Below are 20,065 nucleotides of genomic sequence, written 5' to 3' on the forward strand. Positions count from 1 at the left end.
CCGGACCCGGGGAGACAAATGCCAATATCCAGCTCTGGTTTGGATAAGGGCAAATTAAATAGATGAACGACATAGTCAGGAAAAGGATGGAGTTTTAAGTTCAACTTACAGTCATAGATCAGACCAGAAAATGGCTTAATTACACCAACTAATTAACTAGATGAATGTTAATAATACAAGTTTACTAAAAAGTCTCAAAAGTTCTGAATTGCTTATAGATACTTTATTTTGAAATAAAGTGGTTAATATCCTTAATCTAAACATGTAGAATATATTGATAAAATGCATTGGAAAAAATAGAAAAAAATGTCACAAATTAATATGGTGGGTATGGCTCTGAAGATACAAGGTATCCCAAGCTTTGAGGAAAACTGACTCATAGATTCTTGTCCTCTCTTATTTTTTTTCATCCTGTCAATGTAAATCTGTAGTAAATCTAGATAGTCAGAGAATTTTTGTGCATTACTTCATGTCATTGAAAGCAATGTTTCATTTGACCTAGCAGTACCAGTACCTGATATGACCTACTAGTATCAGCTTCTGGAAAAATTCACATGTTTTGAACCATCCTTCCTTTTCAGCACTGGACTGTCATCACAAGTATATAAAAAAAATGAGGTGCATCCCATCAAATAATGATATAGTGAACAAGTACTAAGGAAGTTGTTGTGAGCAATCTCAGAGCAGTTTACTACATTTATTTTTATGAAAAGAACTAAAAATGAACTTCCAATTCTTTAGCATAAAAACTTTTGAGATGGTCCGGGCTATAAACCTATTCATCTACTTTGGGACAATGTTCTGCACGCATGCTGTTATGGTAAAGGCAAAGTGACTTGCCCTCCAGTCACCAGTTCTCTTTCAGTCATCCTCCAGATTGCTGTAACTTGTTCTTTTGCTGAGGCTCAGCTTCTGCCTCTTTGGCTTTTGTCTTTAAAGTTCTATTACTGTCTTTTAGCCTTTACTCCCTCTCTTGCTGCCATACCCGTCATTCATATGGAACTAACAACCTTAGAATAATTTTTATTTCCTCTAGTAAACAGGTCACATGTTTTTATTTAGGATTTCTTCTATCTCTTTCCCATTTTCTCATCTTACATCATGACTATTATAAGACTGATAGCTCGCCTTTGAAGGAAGAGAGAAAAAAATAATTGGATAGACAGTCATGTAAAAGTAAACTACTTCTTCCATGAGAAGCCATTCTTTTAAGGTTAAAATGGGAGGTTTTTTAGATCTTTAGTGTTACACTGACCCAACAGCTATATGTAATCCAAAACTATCTTCAAAAAGATAATCAAACTGAGAAATTGGTAAGAACTTTGGGATTTCCATTGTGAGAAAGAGCTTAACCTTTGAAAAGTAAAAAGGTACCAACTTAGGAATGAAACATTATTATGAATTTAGACCTTTGCTTCCACCTGATTTTTCATATAATGAATGACTTGAAAACTGCTGAATAAAATTAAATTTCATATAATGCAATATGCAAGTGCAAGGATTCCAAATGCATTTTTGTGAAGTTCATATTGAAATAAGCCAGGATGTAATCAGAATGTTTCAGCTTAGAAAAAACCAACAACCCCCACCCAAGCTGCCCAAACAAACAACCCACACCCTCCCACTCCCTATCCAAACCCACCAACCAGGGTGACATCTGATCTGTTATTCTTGAGATGTTGCCGCATAAATCCAGTCTTGGTCTGTTAGCTGCAGAAGAAGAATTTGAACAAATACCTGAAGTGCAAAGAGAATATCTGAACAGAGAAATAACTGAGTTCAAGGTTGTTTAGCAATTACATTTTACTGTAATAATAAAGGTAAATTTCAATTAAAAATAAGATTGTCTTTGAATTTCATTTCCTTCAGTGAGAGGGGAATGAGTGACTTGCTAATACTTGCTGGCTGCTCCTAGCATCACACACCATTGCAGCAAATGGCTGAAATAGTACTTGAAGAAGATAGTGGATATAAGGTCAAGGGGTGAATATTGTACATATTTATATCCATCTGTAACTTCTTGCTATGTGGAACATGTGCTGTAGTTTCTGTTTATACCTGGGTCATGAATGTTCAGTGTTTCTGATTTTGTAATTTTAGTAAGATATATTTATTTTGTGTTTGGACTAATATTTTCTCTTGCATGATTCATCTTCATTCTTTCACAATGTCTGGGAGTGTTTATTTCCATAATAGTTCATTCAAAGATGAATTTTAGCACATATATAGTTTCATGTATGCTTAACAGTTCTGAGAAACATATTTTATTTCTTTTGGTTTTGATCTATTTCTTTCAATACTGAGTTTTCCTCTGTGTTAGATGTTCAGCCCTTCTGTATTATATCCACAGGAGGATTTTGAAAGGTAAAGCCTAGTAAGTAGTATGTACTTCATTCCAAAACTGTAGTTGTCAAAAAAATTGCTTTTAGCAAAGAATGGGGAATGCCTATAATTTCGTTATTAATATTCCTTTAGGTTATGCTGCTGCCTATTTTTGGTGGTGCCTGATCTTGACTGAAATTCACAACATTTACTCAAAACATTAGTTCTTCCAGGATCTATAAAACTAGGCATTATGTGGTAGTCTTCTCTGACATGCTTGATCTGATAAGCATACTGACAGCACTCCTTTGCTTAAGTGACTCTTTTATGTATTTTCCCAAGGGAAAGGCCTAGGCTTTTAAATTCTGTCCATGTCATAGGGCAGAAATATAGGCGCAGGCAGGATACAATCCGAAGAACAGCTCCCTAAATTTAGAATGGCAATGCTAACTTTCCTTAGTGTTTACTTTGAAGCAAAACAGGGTTATCTGCTCAGAGCTTTTGGTTACCATAGGTTTTAACCATGTTGTACATCTAATATAGATCACTTATCTGTGTGTAGAATAATGGAGGGAAAAAACCTATCTTTTTTAGGCTTAATTGACGTTTTTCTAGAGATACTTAGATTTCTGGTTATATCCAGAAATTAGAGAGGTCATTACATATAAAAGTTTGTAAATAGGAAGCTGTTAACATCTGAGATGTGTGAAGACTGTGTCAATGTGTTTGTTGTTATATCATGGGTGTTAATGGTATTAAAATAAAGTACTAAATAAGTACATCTTCAAAATTCAGTGTAATAAGTTGCAGTTATTTAAGTAGTATAAGCTCTGAAAGAACACTACCTTTCCTGGGAGATACATGCAGCGCTCACAAATCTTAATCATTACTTCATACTCGGTTTTTGTTAGAATCTAGAAATGTTGTAATTATCAGGTTATTGGTACTGTTTTTTCCTCTGGATTCTTTATCCTTAAAACACTAGGAAAAATGTCTAAGCAAATGATGTATAAATCTTGTTAGTATGAATGTTACAATTATGGATGCTAAGGAGAATTAAAAAAAAAAACAAGTCTGAAGGTTTAATTGACAAGACTGGGTTTTGAATCTAATAACCTTTGAATCTGACAAATTCAATAATTGTTTTGACAATCTTAAAATGAGAGGTGTGGTTAAAAGAACAAACACATATGATGATGAATTCTGCTGAACATTTAGTCTGTGCCCTTGCTTGGTTTTCAGAACTGTCCATTATGAAGGTGGTGCTGTGTCCATTCATGCTCGTTCCCTTTGGCGTCTAGAGACTCTAAGAGTTGCGTAAGTAAAATCTATCTCGGAAAAAGAGGGACATTTGGCAGGACACTTTTTGAATAGTAAGAGCAGTCCTATAAAATCAAAAAGATAATTATAAATCCAGACAAGTAAAACTAAAATAATCCTTTAAGAATCCTTTATATGACTTTCATTGAATATTAAACAAGTTCCTAGAGTGAGAGTGTGTGTTTTGATTATTTTTTTAAAGTTGTTATAGCTGTCAGTGAATTCACAGTTTACATTTTTAGCACATAAATGACAAAAACAGGACCGGTTTCCTTAAAATAAAAATCACTTGTGACACTCCTCCCCCAGCTTGTTTAAGTCATTTGAAGACTTTAAAATAAAAAATTTAAGATAGAAAAATTCAACCATGCATTATTGGAAGTGTTGGAGTAATAGTAAGGAATTGTGCCTTGTTTGTTAAGGTAATTGCAGTGTAAAACTGCATTTAAATCATACTACGATATGTGCTTATGATAAAGTTTCTAGTGAGGAATAAATGATTGCTCTTTAGAGATTAAATCAGAGAAGCTTATGAAAAGGTTACATTCCAATGATGCTGTTTTCTCTGTGTGCATTTTATTAATAGGAAGACATTAAATGTCAGTGGTAGGGCAGTGAGATTTTTCCTTTGGACTAAAATGGACCTTGAGACAGTGATGACAACAATGAAACTGTAGGAGGATCTCTGGCTTTCTGCTTTCTCCATGGCATTTACTTCCCTAAGAAGCAGTACAGGAGTAATGTGGGGATTCAAGTAATGAGAGGTTTCTGTTATGACCATCATATATATCACTTTGACAGGCATTGTATACAAACTTCTGAAGGGTAAACATTTGAACATACGTGACTGAAAGAAATTGTAAGAACTGTCAAAACAATTATTACAAAGGGAATGGTTATCTTCTTAAAAAACAGGACTTTCTTACCAGGAAAAAAAGAACGAAATAAAATCCCAAGAATAACACTCTCTCCCTACACTTCCCTCACCAACCCATTTTCCAGTATGATACTCTAATTGCTGTATGTGTTCAGTGCTGAATTGCAGTCCATTAATATTCAGGCAAATGCTTCAGTTTGTAGCTTTGTGTATGCATGCCTGAAGTTCTCAATTGGTTGTAGTCCTTCTCAGAATGACTGCAGATATAATTCTGTGTGAATCTTACATGTTTCTAAAGCAGCAATTTTTTTTTCTCAACTCTGTTCATTATTATCTCATAAAAATTGCCTCAGATGTCTACATGGACAGATGCCCTTGGGATGCCCTGCCATGGGACACCAAATACTATTGCTCAGCATTGCTTTCTTTCCCAAAAGGTGGCAGAGTTCATGCTCACACACTGCAAAATATATTTTTAGTAGTCAGAAATGGCTTCACAAGATCTTCCTGCTCAAAAGGCTTTTTTGTAAGTGCACATGAATTGGTATTTTTCCTATCCTGCAGGCATGAACTAGAAGCATGGCTCAATTACACTACCTTTTTTTTTTTCCTTATGGTCTGTAGCTATTGGGGCCAAAAGAAAATTGAATCAGACAAAAGAAAAGGCAGCTCTCCAGCATGACCTGTAATATAAAAGGTGCAGAACTGATGTAATTTACCAGACTCAGCAACACAATAGCAGTGATTCATGACCTGACATTTTACTGACTGGAGAAACAGAAGTTATGCTAGAACACTGGACTCGGATGTCCTTTTGTGGAGTATATGGACTTTGCTGTGCAGAAGACAGAAAAAGATAAATGTGTTTCTAAGATATAAAGCTTCCCTATTTCCTTTGACCCCAAAGCTCCCTCAATTTAAACAGAAGAGATTCTAGATTAAAAAAAAAAAATGAGGGCAAAAACCTTTTTATTCTTCTGTTCTCTTTAAAAGAAATAACTATAAAGGTTTAGACGTTTAATTACTGAAGTGTAATAAATCCTGTTACAGAAAAGAAGCATTTTAAAAAATGCACTTTGAACATGTTTGCCAAATTGGTTTGCGTACTTTGCATCCAGTATGGCCAACTCTAAAGAAGACACATTTAAACAAGTGGATGTTGGTGTTAAATGGGTAAATGCTTTAACCTGCTGCATCTGTGTGTCAGGGAAAATGAAAATGACTTTAAGTTAAACCTGTGTAAGTACTAACTTAAGGGAATTTCAGACTTCCATATGGATACATACAAAAACATATACATAGATATACAGAATAAATACATGATTTCTTCTCCAAAATGCAGCATTCATATACATATGAAGTGCAAAATTTTGCAGATATAAACTGAAGAAAATTCTGTGAAGACTAGAAAAAGTTGTGAAAGTTTTCCAATCTGAAAAGCCTTTGTGAAGTACATACTCTTTAGTAACCCCTACACAAGTTCAGGAATTAAACAGGAAGAGCAGCAGGGCTGAATTTTCAGTTTACAGCAAGAAGGTGGAAAGCTGTGACCTGTACTTCAAGGTGAATAATTTTTGGAGAGCTTAGATAAGCTTTGCCTTTCTTCCTTCTATAGAATATGAAGAATCTGGGCCATATTTTGCTTAGTAACTTTTCATATTTATTTTAGGAAGTTTTCTATTATTTTTAGGCATTTTATTTTCCACAAAATTTAAAGTGTGCTTAAAATCTGCTGACTGTTAAAAGATCACTGGGAGAGTGAAGAATGGCAGCTGCTGGTAGATGAAATGTTGGAGAGGGAACTGGCAGATCTAAACTCTTTGTGTACAGCATAAGCCTCCTTTTCTGTAGGCGGTCTGTACCTTCTCTCAAGAGGAATTCAGTCTGAACAAAGACAGCTTGTGCAAAGGAAGACCTTAAGATTATTTATTAGAGTGGTTTCATTTGGGATAACCACAAAGTAGCCACTATCTTGCTGATAATCCAACATGGGAATTTTATATTTTGTAGAAACTAGTTGGCAGTATATTTTACTTTAAAATATTATTGCCAGTCGTTAAAAAAAAATTAATAATTTTTTTATGGACTCTCCTAGGTGGAGTGGAAGCCACATTAGATGGGGACAGCCATTTAGGCTAAGACATATAACAACAGGAAAATATTTAAGTCTCCTGGATGACAAGAGTCTTCTTCTTACAGACAAAGAAAAGGCAGATGTAAAATCTACAGCATTCTGTTTTCGGTCTTCCAAGGTATGGAATCAGTGCAGCATTAATGTTACTAGTAATAATTCCAATCTCTTTAGAAAGCAAGATTAAGATACTTTCTGTTTGTTATGATTGCATTAATTATTAAAATTTCAAAAACTGATTAAGAAAATTCCAAAATGCAGTATAATCAATAACTAGAAAGCTTCTTTTACCATACATTCTCTATGTATTGTTACCTGGCTGTCTGTTTGTGGGTTTCTTTTTTTTTTTCCTTGTTGTTTTGTTGTTGTTTCATTGGTTGAGTTGGGGTTTTTCTGTTCTGCTTTTCCACTTTTGAGCAGTATACTCATTTCTTATTTGTTGCTCTGGTTCTCTGCTGCTTCACTGCTTATATTTGCTGTCTGACATAGGAAAATTTATAATATTGTGAGTTACTGAAATTAAATGGGAAATTCAGGATTTCTCTCAGCAGATACTTTACTGTAGTCTAATATGCAGTTAACAGAATTTGACTTTTCATTTTCACAGCTTCAATAAGCATTTTGAGTTTAAACCAGTACTTTTGTAGTGGGTAAATACGACCCAGATAAATTCTTAAATATCCTTTATTTCTCATACTTTTCATCTGTAGCATTTTGTCTGAAAATTTTCCAACAATTCTTTTGTTATTGTAAAAACTGTCTTCTAAAATACAAAGTAACAGTAAACAGAATTACTCAAGAACTTCTCTGTACCATGTAATTCATATATATATATTTTTAATTATTTGCCTGCTTGGGAAGATAAGAAAAGATTCCTAAAAGCAGGTATATAGCCTTTTGCAATTTGATAACAAAGAACCTCTAGTTTAAGATGATGGTTTGGAGACCCAGACAATATATCTTTTTTGAAACCAATTAGAAAATCATGGAAATGCTTAAATATTTTAGGACAATGCAGTCCAACCATATTGGGAATTTCCTGTGGCAGCTACTATAGATTTCAACACTTAAAAGCAAGAGGAGTAGAATAATTCAATCACTGATTTTTAAGATGGGTTGTCAGCAGGGATTGATCCAAAAAGAGTGGAACAATATACTGTTACATTGTTTATTTAGTCCAAAAAATATTCGAAGGCCAGAATTTTTAGCAATAAAGAATGTCACCTGTTGATATGCACAAGCTGGTTTGTCTCTATTTTTTATGTAGCACATGTGCTTTGGAGACTAGGTGATGTTGTATTTGAAGTTTCTTCTTTTTATTCTTTTTTCCCAGCCTGAATTTGGAAGTCTCATTTGAAATTATTTTGAGATTTTATATTTTGAAATGGTTTTGTTCTGCCATTCTCAAAATGAAAGGTTAACATTTATTTTGTTTTTAGTGGCCAATCCTATGCTGAGCAGAAAAGAGACAAAAGGCTCTGGGGCAGGTAGTAACTTGTTATGGTAATTAATTCTTGAAGTAATGAGAGAATTTTAAAAGGGGTATATAAGTTAATCAGCACATGACAAATATAATCATACTGCTGCTTAAATATGGATTTTCAAAGAAATTGGGAGTATGGAAGATCATATTTGATGTAAATTTTGTGTATATCAATATTAATTTTAACAAATGACTTACCCAGAGGAAATTATAGATATACCACAAAGGAGGAAGAGTAAGTGTTTTGCTGAAGATGAATTGAGTCTGGATGCATTTCTGTGTCATGTGCTCTAGAATGACCCTGCTTAAGCAGGGAACTTGAACCAGATGACTCAGTGTGGTACTTTCCAACTGACCCATTCTGTGATTCAGTCTCTGGCTCTGGACTTGTTATAGGAGTGTCATGTTTCACTTTATTAGGCTATCAAAAACTTTAGGTGCCTTCTCTCTCTGGGAAAGAGTATTAAAAAAAAAAGATTTCAAATTATAGGAGGGCTAGAAAGGCTTCTGTAAAGAAGGTATGCAGATTTAGGGTCTCTTTTCCTCTGAGTGGGTTTCAACAAACCATCCAAACTTTCATTTATATTGTTGTATGTTCTTAGCACCCAAAAAAATTAATCATGGATAAGAGGGAGCCCCTAATCTTTATTGAGAACAGATCATAAAAACCTGTGGGTGTTTCAAGTAGCCGGATCTCTCTTATTGAAATTTTATCCCTTTTCTTGTCACAGTCATAATTCTTCCTTGCAGTAGCTGGAAAGAAGTAGGAAGAATTGTGAAGCTCCCACTTGTTGCACAATAGTAAGTTAGCTTTAAATAGGCAAAAACAAACAAGGGAGAGGAAAGTGCTAAGGAATCAGTTCCTTCAAGCATGTGAGTAGATAACTTCAATTTCTGTATGAAAAGCAGCTTTCATGTTTGCAGAGATACTGCTGAAAATGTATCACTTGCAAACCTGAAGATTCACATGCAAGTACAGAGGCTCAACATTTATTTTTTATACCCTATTTTCGCAAGGGCTCATCATCTTAAACATATTACCTTGCCAGTACTTTGTTTAAAAAATAGCCCAGAAGAGAACTAGAAAGCTAAAGGGTTTTATTTGTTTGTTTGTTTTGTTTTATTTCTTTTTTTTATGAAAGCTTGAAAATATCACAAAGTGTTGCCAAACAGCACCCAGAAGATAAGGGCTTTCTGAGGAGCTTAATTAACTGTCACTTACTTTTCTTTCTGGTTATCAGCCTTTGTTCTCTGGTTATCGTATATTACCCTAATAATTAAATGCAAAATATATTAGCCTTTAAAGAATCTGAAATTCAGAAAATTATTTTTTTTCTTTTTTTTTTCCTCCAGTAGTTCTGCTTCATTCAGCACAGGATGTCCACACATATCTACAATTTATTTCCCAAACATACGGCTCCTTCAATACACTTGTGTTTGTAGAGATCAAGTTTTGTGGATCTTTTTCTCTTCCATTTGCTCAATATTGATTGTTTTTGATAAAGAACATTGTTTTAATATCACTACTCCACTGAAATAATGTAATTTTACCAATTTAGTAATGTTTGTACATTCTGTACCAAGTCTGCTTTTCCTGTCTGTATTCTTTTCCAGGCGACAGGAACACATCAATTTTAATAAAATTTTATGGCTTGTATTTTTATGTCTTCACCTTTTTCTTCTATTTTCTTCTAAAATTTCATGGAAATTATATTAAATTAAAATGCAGCCATAAATAAGTTTCTTGCAGTTGGTGAGGTCTTAAAATACCAGTCCTGAAAGTGTACCACAGAGAGTATGGGTTAGGTTGGATGACAAGAGGTAAAGTTGAAAGGACAAGCCTTAATGAAGGCAACCCATTTTGGAATGTTATAAGGAATTAAACAGAAACATTAGAGTGAAATAATGGTTAAGGTGAGGCTTCATAGAATAATTTTTCAACATTAGAATGAAATAATTTTTAAAAATTGTTCATTTAGCCCCAAACAGAAGTGGGAAGATTGGCTTGTGCTCTTGTATGAGTGGAATAAACACTGTTTATAAAGAGAACAGCTTTCTGGAGAAAATCTGGCCTATTGTTCAGTAAGCCTGTTCATTTGTGATGCATTCTTGGCTTGCATTACTGAGATGGTTTACAGACTGTTGCAAAACCCTTTTGTTGCTGTTTGGTCCAGTGTAACAAATGAAGATTTTTGATCCTTGTTTAGACAAGGCTAGCATCTGAGAGTGGGTCTAGATTACAAATAAAACTGAAGGTTTTCTTTGTAAAAATGTAGGAAGAGTTAACAGATGGTTTGGTAATGTCAGGTTACATATGTGGTAAGAGCATGGCTGGAGACTTGCACCATGTAATGTCCGTGCCAATGCACCATTACTAATTAGCGACATGGTGATTTCTGATATTTTTCAGATCCTCATTTTCACTGAGGAGCTATTGTACTGTAGCTAATGAGATTGATTCGTTGTGTGGACTTTTTCAACTACCTGCTGTTTATTGATGTGAACTGAGTGCTCCATTCAAATCTTCCCCTTTATAAACAATTTGTGGTTCCTGTTCACTCTCACAAAAGGCTCAATGTCTTGAAGCTCCCAAAAGAATGGTGTAATGCCTGCTTCCCCCACATCATCCTCTAGTCTTTTGTTTCTCTCCTGCATGTAACTCAACTTTGACACTATATAATAGCTTTCCTGGCTACTATATTTGTTTCGCAGAGCTCATTTTAATGGGATTGATTTCAGTCTAGGCTTTAAACATACACACAGAGATACATTAGTGAGAACAGAGGTCTTCTTTGACAAATTGTTGGCACTGCAATTTTTATGCCAAGTAAATTTAATTGTAATTGGAATGAAGATTTCAGTATCAAACCCCTTCACTTTCTGTTACAGTGAGTAGATTTTTAACAAAGAATGCAAAAATATGTTAAATGAATAATCCCTCATTTTATTTACAGTGCTTTATGAGAAAATTTGTGAATTCTTGTATTCACATCTAAAGAAATTGTGAGACCTGAAAAAAAGGAAATCTTACAATGTAGAAGCACAGGATGTGTTCACAGTACCTTCTAGTTATAAAGATAATTCAAAAAACTGGAGCTTGAAATCAGGATATAATTTATTTTTTCCCATATCATCATTTGTTTCCAATGTCATATTATAGGTAGCTTTTCAATTTCCAGCTGTTACTACATTCAGGTTATTTGTGCTAGCTTTTGAAAGAACTGAATACAACATTTAGAGAAATTACATGAGAAAATAATAGGTTAATAAGGAAATAGAGGCATGCAATAACTCTGGCATCGCATTATTAATGAATCAGTTACTACAATGTATCAAAGGACAAGATTTTAATAAGAATTTCAGCGCTTAAGAACTGCTGAATGTCATTTACTTGGTAGTGAAATTAACATCTGTATCCAGAAGCAATCAGAAAACAAACTGAACTGGTGAATATATTATATCTGAAAATTTAATATAAGGAAAAGGAGTCATAAGAATTTCACCTCCACACCATTGTACTTTTTTTTCAAATGCTTCAAAATGTGTTCGTGACTGTAGGCTGAAAATCTAGTTACAAGACATTTCCTTTTACTTAAAATATGCTTTAAAAAACCTTTAATAAGTTAGAGATTGTTGTCTGTTTGTATACATGTAGGGGGATAGACTATAAGAAAAATGGTGTAGAAAGTAATCTTACCCCTGAGGAATTGCAGTTGGGCCAATTATCAAAGATTAGGAAGAGGCCTGACTTTAACAGGCCACAGCTGTAACCAATGAGAAGAGTGCTATAAAAGAGTGGGATGGCTGGTTGAGAAGGGAACTGGAGTCAGTTGGCTGGTTTGTGAAGAAGAGTCAGTGCTCTGAGAGCCACCCACAAGAGACACCAAGAAGGTATGAAACTTTTGTGGTAAGGAGACAACAGTATGGAACCCCTGAAATAAGATGATAGCATATGCAAACCCCAGTCTTTCTCAACTTTTATGTGAAACTGTCTTCCCGCATTGTCAGGGTACGTGTGTATGAAGTAATCGTTCTTCCCATATTTCCTGATGGTAAACAGGTAGAACAAGAAGTTGTTTTTGTCATCCTACTTGTAACATTACTCTGAGTAGCTGCAGGAAGATGCTTGTCATCTCCTGCAGCTAAGGAGATGCCCAGAACGTTGAAGCTGTACCTGGTTAAGGGGGTCATGTTGCATACACAATGTACAGCCAAGAAGGCAAATCTGTCAGTTAAACTTTGTTTTTGGAGAGATTAAAAGGATGATCTGCCAGGAAGCAGGATGCATAGGCTGTTTGTTTGTCCAATAAGTCTGTTCAGAAGTAGTTTTTGCTTAGGAGAACTAAGCAAAAAACTGTTTGGGATACTACATTTCCTCTCCTGAAACAACTTCTGTCTCTGCAGGACACCAGCTGGAATGGTGTGCCATCATGCCAATAGTTTGCAGGCCAATCATGCGGAAATGGATTGCTTTTTTTCAATAACTTCTGAGCCCATTGTTGGGCAATGACAGGTTAAAGGCCATCTCTCAGTGATTGTTGGATGGAGTTCATCTTTTCCAGGCTGGAAAAAACCCCAAATGCTCAAGAAAAACTTGTGGAGGTTAATATCTCATACATCTAGGGGAGTCAATGTATCTGGGGTTGTGTTGCAAGCTCTTATGTTTCAATAATGCCATATACTGTCAATTATGATCCTAGTTCATTCCTGTGCAGGTGAAATGAATACACACAGCCTTTCAAGTTTAACAGGCTAGGTTTTTTCATGAGATTTCTCTTTGTCTTTAAAGTCTAAAAGTTACACTTTCCCATTTTTTAGTAATGTCTTTAAAGAAGGATCTCAGATATTCTTTCAGGTCCTGTTCTGGATAATTTCCTAATATTTAATTTTTTTATGCAAGTATTAACACATTGTTTATTGTTCCTGTATACATTTTTTTTCTTCATCAGGAAAAATTGGACATAGGGACAAGAAAAGAGGTGGATGGAATGGGAGCACCTGAAATAAAGTATGGGGATTCAATCTGCTTCATACAACATGTAGATACGGGCTTGTGGCTCACGTACCAGTCTGCTGATGCGAAGTCTGTAAGGATGGGTTCTCTGCAGCGAAAGGTAAGGCTGTAAGCAGAATGGATTTCATTCACTCATAGGGTGGGTGGGGCCTGGCGGGTTGGGAAATGAAGGGAGCTACGTGAACCAGGTAATTTCTGAATTTCAAGTATTTTAAGCATGCTTGCCAGATGAAAGATTGGGGTTTTTCAGTCACATATTGAAAATTTAAGTGGTGTACTGAATTCTCAAACTGAAGACCTGATGAAGTCTGTGTGTTAACCTGTTCACATTATCTCATAAATAGTGATAAATCTGGATATATTTGATTTCAAACTAAAATATTAGTAACAATGTATAGAATATGCTAAGATTCCTTTCTTCAATGTAGTTTGGATTGAGGAGGCTTTTAGTTGAAAGTATTTTTTTCCACATTGTAAATGTATTACCTTTTGGGCTAGAATATTCAAGTCTTGAGTCCTGAGAGATTTCTTTCTTTATAGAATAATCACAGCCAAGCTGAATGCTAGCTCAGCATCATAAAGTAGGGAAAAGATTCTTTTGCAACCTAACACTGTAGTGTTTTCCATGTCTATTTTAGATAGCAGAACTACACAGAACAGAAGTTTAAAATATTTATGTGAGTTCGGATTGAGCTATCCAATCCCTTAGAGCTATGATAACTAGACATGAAAAACTGTAAGTTATTGGAAATGACTCAAAGCATGGTCAGAAAAGACCAGTGGCACCCTTAGAAATGAGGACCAGTAAAGAATACCTGTTGTGACCATTTCTGCTTTAGGGATTTGCTGCTCTGTAAGGGAAGTGCTTTTAATGTTGATAAAGACAAAGAGCAAACAAAAATCCCTTAGATTTTTTTTTTAATAAAGCATGTTGTTTGCAAAAGCTGTAACTTTGAAATTATTATGGCACTGAACCTACTGGCTCAGTACAGGTGCATCCTTGGACATGAGAAGCTAAACCATGGAATTATCTGTTTTTAATAAAATAGTTATTTTTGTATGTGACTTCATAATTTCCTAGCCTGCCTTCCTATGTGAGTTTTCAGACTCCTTATTTAATGTCTCATTTTGCAGTGACTGCTTCTTGCTTTTGTTTTCAGGCAATAATGCACCATGAAGGGCACATGGATGATGGTTTAACACTGTCCAGATCTCAGAATGAAGAATCCCGTACAGCGCGTGTCATCCGTAGTACAGTCTTCCTTTTCAACAGGTTCATAAGGTGTGTTTTTAAAATGATCTGTTCATCACTTTTTTTTTCTATTCAGTTTTATTTGAAGTTGCCATTAACACAACAGGGATCAATTTATCCTTCAGAAAAAAATAGACCAATGCTTCTCAAACTGGACTTTATGTCAATTCTTTGTGTTATCAGCAGATAAGCACCTCAACAGATACTGGTCAATTTTTTTTCCTATATCTTCTAAAATTAATTTTTTGCTTAATCCTAATTTAAATGCCTAAACATACTGAAAATACAAACAAACCATAAAGAGGTTTTTCCCTGCCAAAATTTGCTTTAAGTCATGTGGTGCATAAATTAGCTTTTTCTTTTTTAAGTACAGTTTTTGAAGATGATCTTCCTTGAAAAACCTGGAAGAGTGAGATAACTGTGTAACTGAAGATCTGTAAAAAACACAAATATACTGAAGAAGTTAATAGTATCAAGGAGAAGTTTTATTTAAAATGATACCTTCTTTCTCCCAGCACATTACATTTTGATTATTTGTTCCTTTTAAATGCTACTTGTTTCTTTAATATTTTGAAACATGAAAAAATTTATAGTGATTAGTCACTTAAAAATCCTGTCAGATATATGCAATTTGCATTTATCTTCCTATTCCTAAATAATGCTGATAAAATGCTAATTCTCAAATGCTTATGATTTCAGTAATTGATGAAAGGCCCTTTCATCAGCATAGCTTGCATTAGAAAAAGAATGATATGCAGTGAGACTGTATGGAATGATAAGAATTTCATAAGAACTCATTTGCCACAAGAAAAACACAATGTGAGAGATGGTGACCTGAAGCAAACATGTCCTAAATAAGGGCACAGACAAAGACCCAGACATATCAATTTGTTGAAAAGCATATAACAAGGTGCTTAAAAAAACCAGGACAAAATCACCCGTCAGGAGAATTGTGTACAGTATAACATTTGAAATACAAAGGAAATGTAAGCCGTAGGTCACTTTATAAATAATACACCTTCATAGAAGCTTCTAAGAATGCTATAAAAGATAAAGACAGAAGAAAGGCAATTTAATGATAAGGTTTCACAAATCAAGATATTGCTAAATTACAGTGGAGACTTCTGTGGAGTGCACAGGGCGTCCAAGGCAGTGTTTAGCAGTTTAGTTTTGGCAGGATGTTACTTCAAGAAGAAAAAGCTCAATTGAAGAGGATGAAAATTATTCTGTGTATGCTCCAGTTCTTCCTAATGAAGTGAGTAGAAAAATTGTGCTTTGGATAACATGCTCACGATAAAAAATTAAGTTTTAAAGATAACTTTTGTAGCTATCCTTTTGCAACTTTGCATTATTTGCAAAGGGATTCAGTTGAGCAAGAGGCAGGTGTAACCTGCATGAGAATAGTCAGCCCTCTACTTCTAAGAGAGAATGTTCATAGACTTCAGCAAGGCTGAGGTTGAATTGGATATCAGGGAAAGAAAAAGGCTAATGAAGTGCTGAGACAGTGTAGAAGTGCTGCAGCTTTCCACACTGAAAAGGCCTTAAGAACAGGTTAGAAATGTGTTTGAGGACCTCTGTGGGCAATCTGGATCCTCCACAGCACCACGGGACTGGTCTTTTTAACGTGCATCCATTCCAGTTTCATGATGTTTTGTACTGGTTTACAAACTTCTCTTCATCTTTTGTTCTGCCTCTGAACCTGCTACGTCTGTAGGTAGGATATTAAAATGAGGTTTTTGATTTGAAAAAATATTACCAGAAATAACATTTTTCATGCTTTCACATTTTGTTTGGAAAGGAAGTACTAGGTTGTTAAATGGAGAATGGGCAGAAATGAAGAATTTTTGACAAGTTGCTGAAAGAAAATGAGCTTTGGCATCTAAACAATCTTTGCTTTTAAATAAATAAAGAGTTTGAATGATAAAAGTAAATTAATTTTCAATTCTCAGGAGAGTTTTCTTCTTCTTGCAGGGGCCTTGATTCTCTCAGCAAGAAAGTGAAGTCTTCCACCATCGATTTGCCAATTGAGTCAGTCAGTCTGAGCCTTCAGGACTTGATTGGTTACTTTCACCCCCCTGATGAACATTTGGAGCATGAAAACAAACAAAACAGGCTCCGAGCACTGAAGAATCGTCAGAACCTCTTCCAAGAAGAGGTACTTCTCTCAGTTTTACTTCTGATTTTCTACTACATTGTCTGCAAAAAATCTTTCACAGTATCTCTAATGTTGATGTCTAATATGGATTATGCTTGCGGTGGGTTTTTTTTAATCCTATAAGAGTCAGACTATTTGCTACATTTGTAATCTCTCTAGATCTGCTGTTTTCCCTGCATATTAGAAGAAATACATTTACAGCCTTACTTCTCTTTCCCTTTATAATAAAATTAGATTGTTCCTTGAACTCTACCCATAATTTTCTCCTTATATGTGAATCAATTTTTTGTTATCATCCCTTGATGTAGAAGGATGCTTTGGTTTGGTAAGCATTCTTTAAACATTTTGTTTAATATTAAGTGTTATTTCTCTGGTAATAATAGTTGCCTATGCTTTGTCAGATGCCTAAATGTCCTACAGAATAAAATATTGCCTAAAATTATGTCGGTAATACTGTTTATTTTTGCTTTAATTTGACCATCCTAAATGGGAGATGTTTATTACCTCCATCAAGGAAAATTTTCTGTTGGGATTGCTTGTTTGACTTCATGCACATACTCTTGTGTTTTGCATATCTGGTCTTTCATGTTTTGTTTTCTTAGATTTTTGAAAATCTTTTGTGTTTGCATCTAAAACTACTTTTTTTTTCCTCTGATGATATAAGCTTTTTTATTTTTAGGGCATGATCAACCTTGTTCTTGAATGTATTGACCGCTTGAATGTATACAGCAGTGCAGCTCACTTTGCAGATGTAGCTGGGAAGGAGGCTGGAGAAGCATGGAAATCCATTCTGAATTCTTTGTATGAATTACTAGGTGAGACATATTATGGATTATTGGATATTTTTAGCTCAAAATAGTAAAGGATAAAGAATTACATAACTGTTGTAGTACAGAAGAATTTCCACTGTGTAGAAATTTAGAAAACAAATTAAGTAAGATTTTTACATTTGTAGTTATTTGATGTATTAACAGTCAATTAAAGAAGTTGTATCAAGAATTAGAAACATTTTAAAGTATCCAGACTAGGTCCAGAGAGTGAGCATCTCCATGAAATTAAATTATGACCTTTTGGGCTGTAGGTGGTAGATGATGGAGTCTAAAATTCTGTGGTTTGGTTCTTCATAGATGTAGGGTAGAGTTGAATTTTTTTGTTACAGTTTAATTAATCCCTTGTTAAATTAAGCATAGTGCCGACTGGAGGGATTAGTGGCTTGATTTCCAATTGGCAGGGCTAGAAAATTCCTTCTGAGGAGTCTGCCTGTTTTGTACAAAGTATTGCTTCCTGTGGACTTGTAGTGATGACAACAACATGCAAACTTTTGTTGACTTCCTGGTCTTTGTGCCCCTCCTGCCCTCTGATGTTACTTCTCTAACTGCTTTATCTTCTGGCAGCTAATGCTCAGGCAGCTTGTCTTTCATCTGGCTATGATGAATTTGTACATTGCTCTGTTCTGAATAATGCTGGATCTGTACAGTAATTACACAGATGACAAATGAATATTGCTTGCTCAGTCTTGCTTCAGCAAACAGTACTTTGTTTTTTGAGTCTGTACATAAATAACAGTAAACTGTAATGCCAGAATTCATGTCTTTTATCATGTCATTGGCGTTGTGTTGTATTTCGCTGTGATGAGAATGAAGGCATTTATAGATGCTGAGAGTGGATACTATCACATATAAAAATCATATTATCTTAGAGTGGTTTGGGTCATAAGAGAGCTCTAAAGATCATCTAGTCCAGCCACCCTGATTGCAAAAAAGATACTTCCTTATATTCAATCTAAGTCTGCTGTCTTTCAATTTGAAATAATTGTCATATGTCTACTAAAGCATCTGTCCATTCTCTATTACAAATCCTTACATTCACTGTGAACTTGTACTAGACCCTTTTGCATTACAAAAGAATGTGCAGGAGTATATGCAGTCATGTGATGTTAATGTCTGACTGACCACATCATGGTTTTTATTTCTTTAAAACTGAATGATGGTCTTGTTCAGAGTACTAGGCAATAAGAAAAGCAACCATAGAATGTTATTTTTTGTTTGCAGTTTAAAGTGTCTGTGTGCCCCATTTAATGTGCAGCTTTAACCAATGAATACTAACCTTTCACAAACTTGCGCTGAGCAGCATTTATGAAACCATCTGTGTCTCATTGCTGTTAATGAAGTTAAGTTTAGTGACATGTTAAGTGCTAAACTGTTACTGCCTTCATTTTATGTTCCTACCTGAAGCACAGTGTGATTGTGTGGCTTGCCTATAGCCAGTAAAAAAAGTCACTGTCAGAAACAGGTGTTCCTTAGTTCTGGTCTCTGTGCTTTAACTAGATGTTCCCCTTCTTATGAATCCCAAGTAATTTGAAAAAACTGTGGTCATGATTACTCAAAGGTGTTAAGATTTCAAGGTGCATATTTTTTTCTCTTACATAATACAGCAATAAAATGGATTTTGTTTTGCTATTAGGTTTTGATTTTCTTCATAAGAAAACTGGTGAGGAAACTGCCAGTTTACAGAACTGTCAGTGCTCAAACATTGCTCTTCCTCTTTGCTGATACAGACTTACATCATATATATGACATTAAACTAAGTTTAGCCTATTATAAATGAAGTAGCATAAAAACATAGTAAAAATACACTACAGTGAGTTTGTGCAACAACAAAACACAGATTTTTAAGAGGCCATTGTCTCTTAGCAGGACCAACAGTCTCTGCTGCTGGAAATAATCACAGAAACTTCAGGTTGAAATAATTTGTTGGTGGAACTGGAAAAAAAATCTTAAGAAAACCAGTTTGTGCTGTTCCACACACTGAACAGAAATCTTTGTGCCTCAGTCCTTCTTGGAGTAGAGCAGAGGCTTCTCTGAGAGCCTGTGTGTGTGCACATACCTGCAGATGCAGGTAATCCAGGACAGGGCAAGCTCGTGGATGCCTGCTGTACTCAGGGAGATTCAGTTCAGTTGTACCCACCAAGTCAGTGCATGATTCAGTGTGCCTCAATCTTCAGCTTAAAGCATGAGGGTGAAACAGATTCAAAGCTGTTACTTCCTCCCTACAACCTTTTCAAAAGTACTGCAAACAGTTCCTAGGCATATATCTTGTTTTCCTCCTTATTACTCCTGAACAGATGTATTGTAACAGTAGAAAATAATTTGCATTTGTCACCCGTGCTGGCTTCACACTCTGCTTTTGCAATGTTTTCTGTCATTACAAGGATACTGTTTTACAGAAACTTGTTTCTATAGTAGCAGCTGATTTATGTGGTGTAAGTATGGACTTCTTCATGTAGAGCATTTTGTATGGATTATTGAGATGATTGTAGAACCAAAAGAATTCAAATTCTCTAAAGGTCAGCTTGATATCAAAGGTATTTCTTATGCTGAATTCTATCACTTATATTATTTAAATTTAAATCTAAACATCAGTAATTAGAGGTTAAGACTCTATCTTACTGCATCCTTTCTGACAAGAGAAGATAGGAATGATTTAAATTTAAATGCACTTATAACTTTGA

General features: G+C 34.9%; 1 protein-coding gene across 1 annotated transcript in view; it reads left to right on the forward strand.

Annotated features, from left to right (window-relative positions):
* The window catches only part of RYR2 (ryanodine receptor 2), a 380,434-nt gene that overhangs the window by 178,035 nt on the left and 182,334 nt on the right, over positions 1–20,065 (forward strand). The window contains exons 10-15 of the mRNA XM_030944688.1: positions 3,565–3,639; positions 6,615–6,771; positions 13,083–13,247; positions 14,308–14,429; positions 16,371–16,554; positions 17,234–17,369. Of these exons, the coding sequence (XP_030800548.1) occupies positions 3,565–3,639; positions 6,615–6,771; positions 13,083–13,247; positions 14,308–14,429; positions 16,371–16,554; positions 17,234–17,369 (839 nt within the window). The remainder of the gene's footprint in view (positions 1–3,564; positions 3,640–6,614; positions 6,772–13,082; positions 13,248–14,307; positions 14,430–16,370; positions 16,555–17,233; positions 17,370–20,065) is intronic.

Source organism: Camarhynchus parvulus, chromosome 3 (genome assembly GCF_901933205.1).
Source record: "Camarhynchus parvulus chromosome 3, STF_HiC, whole genome shotgun sequence".
Classification (NCBI taxonomy): Eukaryota; Metazoa; Chordata; class Aves; order Passeriformes; family Thraupidae; genus Camarhynchus; species Camarhynchus parvulus.